Genomic DNA, 6,722 nt, shown 5'->3' with positions numbered 1-6,722 from the left:
GATGCAGGTTCTTTTTAGCCAAGTATGCCGATTTTATGTTTTAACCTTCGTTTTCTAAAATCTTTATTGGGCGACAGGGTTCGTTTCTTCCTGCAGGATCTGTGCCAGTCTGCAATGTAGTTTGACCAGTGGAAGTCTTCGAAACCTAATAGACTCTCCTCTCCATCTTCTCAACACCCCAAATCTGACCTCTGAACCCGCCTTTCCTCAACCTTCAGTCGCTTCTCCGCGTCTACAGTCTCTGCCACTTCGCACCCCACCTGTCTTTCTTTTCTCACCACCACCAGACTCTCCTTTTCCCACCTAACTCTCCCTTCAGTCTCCATATATTTCTTCTCAGTTATTTCTTCTTTAGCCTGTGGCTCGTGTCTTTCTCCTCAGCCCCACCTGTCACTCTTCAGAGTCGTTCTCCTCAACCTCCAAGTGCCTCGTCTAAGCCGTCAGCTGCCCCTCCCCATCCCCAGCCTATGGCACCCTCTCAGCACACACCTATCCCTATCTACTGTCTCTTCTCCTTCACATCTCTCTTCAGTTCAGTTCCACTTCGGTCTCTTCCTCGGACTCTATATTTATTCTCCCCCTCCCAGTGGGTCTCCCCCCGCCACCTGCCTCTCCTCAGCCTCCAGTGCCCACCTGTCTCCAGGAGCGTAACTCATGCCCATGCAACCACTGCGGGCACAAGGGGCACCTTCCAGGGTTCTCGATTCTGTATGAAGCCTCATTCTGATGGGGACCCAACACTTTGTGTTGCGCCACTGTCTGTCTCTCCTCAGCTCCTTCTCGCCCCCTCCTCAGTTCATCTCTCCTTTCAGCGCTCACTCTCCTCTGCCCATCTTCCTTCTCACTCTCTCGGTATTCTACCCCCAGGACGCCCCCCTCTCCCGCCTGTCTCCCCTCAAACATCCAGTTTCTCCTCGGGCAACTGCCTCTGCTCACAGTTTCTTCTCGTGTCTCCTCGGCCACCACTCGTCTTCTCTCAGTTCCAGCCTGTCTCTCCTAAGCCTCCGCCGGTGTCTCCCGTTGTCCCAGCCGCTCTCTTCTCCGCCTCTCTGCTCCTTCCTCTCAAACCCCTCTCTACAGCCAGCCGTTCTGAGCCCAGCTCGCTGCACCTGTCACTCGACAGGACCGTTCTCTTCAGCCTCTAAGCACCTCGCCTCAACCCGCGCCTTTCACTACTGCTATCACAACGTGTCCCTTCTACTCTGCCCGAACTTGTCTCCCAGGCGCCCCATAAACTCGCGGAGTCCCCCTCGGATCCTCATTCTCCTAAACTGCACACCCCTCCTGAGTCTAGGGTGCGCGCAGGAAGCCCTGCGTCTCGCGCTACTAGGAAAGGTAATTGCTGGCTCGTGCTGTCCGTCTCGCGCCGCAGCTGGCAGTTGCCTAAACACCGGAATGTCGCGGACGCAGGAGCCCGGTTGCTGACTCTCTAATCAGCATTAAAAGTCTCTGCCCGTTGTCCAATCAAAACGCCGACTGTGGAAGGGGGCGGGGTTTAGAGCTAGCTGTCCAGCCTCTCTCCACAGCTGCCCTGCCTTCTGTGTCCAGAAAACGAGCGAGGAGTAGAGCAGGGGCTTGGCTCGCTGGTGGCTATAACCGCCCCTTGTGACGTGGTCCGCCTGGGCTTGTCTTGGCTGGTCTGGCGGTAGATCTGCTCAGAATCATGCTGAGATCTGGGAGGGGGAGGAGGTCGACGGGAGCCGCTCCGAGCACCTCCGCCGCCTCCTCAGGAGAACTCCCCGGAGCCCAACCGCAGGCTATGGGAGACGGCTGGCTCAATTCACCAGACTGTGGCAACCGCTCCTTGGAGCCAGAGCCTCCAGACTTTACCACGCCATCCACACAGGTTGCAGTTGGTCTTTCCATCCTCTTGTCACTCATCGTTCTACTTATTGTGGCTGGGAACGTTTTGGTGGTGGCAGCTATTGCACGCTTTCCGCGTCTCCAGACTATCACCAATCTCTTTATCGTGTCGCTGGCATGTGCTGACCTCATTATGGGTTTGCTGGTGGTCCCCCCGGGGGCTACGCTGGTGGTTCGTGGCACCTGGCCATTTGGCTCTTTTGCCTGTGAACTTTGGACATCAGTGGATGTGCTATGTGTCACAGCAAGTATTGAGACGCTGTGTGTCATCGCCATTGACCGCTACATTGCCATCACATCGCCCTTTCGTTACCAGACTCTGCTGACCAAAGCAAGGGCTAAAGGAGTGGTGTGCACTGTGTGGGCCATCTCTGCCTTGGTCTCCTTCCTTCCCATCATGATGCACTGGTGGCGGGACAAAAATGATGCTGTTGCCACCAAATGTTATGATGATCCAGGGTGCTGCGACTTTGTGACCAATAGGGCCTATGCCATTGCCTCCTCTATCATCTCTTTCTATGTGCCCTTGGTGGTCATGATCTTCGTCTACGGCAGGGTCTTCATGGAGGCACGGAAGCAGATGAAGAAAATTGATAGGTGCGAAGGGAGGTTTCTTAGCAACCATATCCTTGGCCACCATGGGAGGCACAGCAAGCGTAGAGCATCTAGGGTTTTGGCCATCAAAGAGCACAAAGCCTTGAAGACTCTAGGCATCATCATGGGCACCTTCACACTCTGCTGGCTGCCCTTCTTCCTGGTGAACATAGTGAACGTCTTCTACAGGAACTTGGTGCCTGACAAGCTCTTCCTTTTCCTCAACTGGCTGGGCTATGCTAACTCTGCCTTCAACCCGATCATCTACTGCCGGAGCCCTGATTTTCGAAAGGCCTTCAAGAGGTTGCTCCTCTGTCCCAAAAAAGCTGATAGGAGACTGCATGCCAGCGCCGTGGAGTTCACCCAGTATACTGGTGGATTTGTGAACTCTGTGACACCCAATGTCCACAGCACATGGTCTGAATGCAATGGTACTTCAGACAACAGTGATCATAGCTCAGAAAGGAATGGTGGAAACCTTCACTCAGAGTCCCAGGTATAACAAACACACTGTACCCAATGCCGGTGTGTTGAATTGCTCTAAAACATGTTACAAAGAACAAACACTATTCAAGACTGTTGATGTGATTGTCTGTTTACTTTGTTTCACTGCGAATGGATGCTGTTTGCAGGAATAATGCCTCACCTGAACATCCCAGCTGCATCAAGGATCAGAGAGAAGTGAATAAAAATAGGAACGATGAGAGGGGCCATGAAGGTGTGCAACAGCAGAGAAGAGATATGCTGCAGACATTTTTTCGGGATTGTGGACCTAAAAGAAAGTGAAATATGACTTCATGAAAGTTGCACTTAAGCACTTCAATGACTTGTTTTCATCTCCAGGGAATATGTAGAAATATGAATTAAGGAGATGTAGATATTCAGTTGCAGGACATTCTGAAGCATTTTTTTCTCGTAGTATTTAGTCTTGCCAGGTGATTGTTTTTATTTTTGATAACCGACGCACATTTCTAAACAACATGATTTAAATATTCTATATATTTTTTTATTAACTGAATTGTATGTGTTCTCAGTTGATGAATTCTGTCGTGTTCTTTGTTTCCAGGGCAGAAATGATCGAGTGAGAGACATCTACCTCATACTGTGTGTTTTTGCACAGAGTAAGCCATGAAGGTGTTTACATTAAACCGATATGTATGTATCATAATTGATACACAGATGGGCATAGAGCCTCATACATATAATTGAATATAAAAATGGGTCAGTCAACACTTTCACAGAAGTCCCAAGCATGATTTTTTTTTCTCTAGCATGCCCTTTCCAAAAGCACATTAGTGCAAAAAATCAACTGGTGATGTAAGCGCCGTGCTGTCGCACGCCCGAAGTTTATTGCTTTGTGTCATCTTTTTTCATGACTTGAAAACCCCCATAGAATGAGTGAGAGAACATTTTTTAAAGTGCGCACATGGGAGTGAGATGCCTTTGGGCTCTATTCTTAAAACACTGAAGGAAGAGGATCTACTGTCAACTGCTGGGAGGCTGGTAAAGATCGCTCCAAGGTTCTTTTTTATCTAGATAGCGCCTTTTACTAGCATATGGCCTAAGTGCTTTAAATTTGTGATGCCAGGGTTCTCAGGCAGAGGAGATAAATTACTTTTACAGCTTAAAATAATTCACAGGACAGTCTCACTCGGGACGCTCTGTCATCGGAACCTTTGGAAACAGTGAATTTCACCACTTGCACTGAGAGTGGCATTGTTAACGCGCCACCGCCAACCAGAGAGTGGGGTATGTACATTTTTAGTAATATACTTTTATAGTGCTTACTATTGGTACTTAGCTGTTTCTAAGCACTAACAATTAGGTACTTTTGTGAAAATTGAGAAATCTGTTGATCGGTCCCTAGCAAAAATGCCATAGCATCAAAAGGTTACTGCACAATTTTTTTAAGCTATTGAGCAATTGTTTGCACAGTGTCACATTGCAGACATCTCTCTGAGATGTCACCTGCGCACAAAATAGGAAATGGGTGAGGAGAGAACTGTTCTGAAAGTCATGAACTTTAGCATCGTGCCATGTTATGGAATCTATGCTTCAGTGACAGGTGTTTTATAAATATATTTTATCAAGGTACTGTCAGTTGAACCTATCATCTGCAGCAAATGAAAGTATTTTTCATGTAGGATATGTATTTTATTTTTCTATGTCCATGTGCCTACGTTGCTCTGCTGAATATTTAACATCTGTTTGTCATTTCTATTTCCGTGTGTGCGCGTGTTTTATAGAAGCGGATCCTATTTATATGCCTGTGCAGTGCAACTAACTACTGTCTACATTGGTCTGTTCCTGTGCAATAAATGCTGTTGCCGCACAGTCGAGTGTTTTGCGTTTCTGTGTATGTTTTCAGGCTCGGTCAGAATGCTTGAATGCTATTTATTTCGAAAGCGGCAGCACAAACAACAACAGTTTCAATAATACCGGTTTAAAAATAGTCAGCTGGCGACAGTGCCTCTGCACAATTTCTCTGGTTCTTTAAACTGAACAGGTGGGCGGTGTCTCCTCACAAAGTGTCTCCAATTTAGTTGCGTTTTCATAAATCACGCCAGGAACATAAGTTTGTTTGCTGATACCTAAGAGAGGCACACAGCGTACTTCTAACCATACTCATAGATTTACCTAGAAATGCGACAGCAGTTTCTTTCCTGTGTGAAACCCGCGCTCTTTCTAGGTCTGCTTGAGGGCACGGCTGTCTGCTCGATCTGTTGTTAACAGTTCTTTGACATATAAACAGAGTGGGCTTTGGTTCATTCCAGAAGAGTAGCTGTCTCTCGCCCCTCGTATTATTGGCTGTTTGATGTATCTTTCCACCTTCTCGGAAGTGGTTCCATTGGAATGCATGTGGGATTATTTTACATCTGGAAAGTAGACTCTGCCATTAAACTATTTATCCCGTAAAGTCTTTATCTGTCACATGCATTCTAGGCAGAAAGCAATACTTTTTGCTACTTTTTCCCAGGATAGGCAAAGGAAATATATCTGGTTTTAATGTGCTTCAACAGCATTTGTGTACGCCATGCAGACAACAAATTCAAGCCAGACGTATTCGCTTTGCCAATGCTTGTTTATGGTAACACTCCTGTTTGGATAGTGTGAATTAATTTGTTTCTTCAACTTTTCCAAAAACATTATTTTTACATTGATCTCTAGTCATCATTTTTAATACCTTTCTAACCTTTTTTGGGGGGGAGCTCTCATGTCATTTCAGCATACTACTATGATAGCTTAGTTGGTTAATGTGCCCATAGCAGAAATGTGCAGGCTAATTACAAACCAGAGATTCTGATCCTTGTTGGGTGGCTCAGCCATTCACACTCCTGAGGTTGATAACATAAATATAATTAAGATGGACGATAATAGCCCCTGATACTACAGCTCTTGGACGAATATGGGTGTAAAGTAATCACTCTATAAAAACAAGGTGGCCCATGAGAGCTGCAGGTTGCAAGTTGATGAGCCTTCTGTGTTTTTGAAGTTGCCAAAATAAGTGCCAGTGGGTATGATAACAATAATGCCCATTATTGAAATATCTACAGACAACCATTTGTGGTGCGCAAAATATAGAAAATCATTATTATGAAAAAAGGCTGTGTTATTACCTGTAAACCCAGATCTGCTGGGCTCTCTCAGGTCATGCAGAAGTATGCCTTGGGATTACCCTTCGCACACATTTCACTGCGTTGGGTTTGTATTTATATTTATTAAGCGCAACATTCATCCCAAGGGACATCCCGGCGCTAGGAAAGCGTTATCCTGATATGGAAATGATGATTGTCCGGACAATTTAAAGGAGTGGGACCTCAGCCAAGATGGCAGTGGGTATCTTTGGCTAGGTTCTAGGGAACAGCCATGTTTTCAGTTTCTTCCTCAAGGACAAATATTCGTTCATTAGGCGAAGCAAAAGGCTTTGGCTCAATAAAGACTCTTAAGGCATCTCAGTATTAAGAGAGTGGATTAAAAATCCTACATGTGTGTGGTGGACCTTTGGGCTGGATGGAATACACAAATAAGGAGAATTGTTCATTCTGCGCCCAATTAGCAGTACCTTTACCAAAAGGCAGGGGGCGCAGATTGATTGTGAATCTGTCAGCACACCGAGGCTCTCGTTCGGATCAAACTGCAAACCAAAGGGCAGACTCCAAATAACAGAGGTATAATTGTGGTGTATGGGGAAAACGGACGCTTGTGCGATGGAAAGCTGCATCTTAGCTATGTGGCTGTATAACACGTCACTCTGAGCATGCCTT

The 6,722-nt window shown here is 46.6% G+C and overlaps 1 protein-coding gene across 1 annotated transcript; it reads left to right on the top strand.

Moving 5' to 3' along the window:
- The first annotated feature begins 1,640 nt into the window (after positions 1-1,640).
- Positions 1,641-4,791, top strand: ADRB1 (adrenoceptor beta 1). Its single transcript, XM_085603305.1, has one exon. It carries the CDS (start codon positions 1,664-1,666, stop codon positions 2,957-2,959), a length of 1,296 nt encoding a protein of 431 aa, XP_085459431.1. The 5' UTR covers positions 1,641-1,663; the 3' UTR covers positions 2,960-4,791.
- The last annotated feature ends 1,931 nt before the right edge of the window (positions 4,792-6,722 follow it).

The sequence above is a fragment of the Triturus cristatus genome, chromosome 1_2 (assembly GCF_964204655.1).
Source record: "Triturus cristatus chromosome 1_2, aTriCri1.1, whole genome shotgun sequence".
In the NCBI taxonomy this organism is placed as follows: domain Eukaryota; kingdom Metazoa; phylum Chordata; class Amphibia; order Caudata; family Salamandridae; genus Triturus; species Triturus cristatus.
The sequence above is the reverse complement of the archived record's forward strand: the minus strand, read 5'-3'. Positions and strand labels throughout refer to the sequence as shown.

Coding starts and splice junctions, on each gene's coding strand:
- ADRB1 (XM_085603305.1), top strand. CDS start 1,664: ATGCTGAGATCTGGGAGGGGGAGGAGGTCGACGGGAGCCGCTCCGAGC.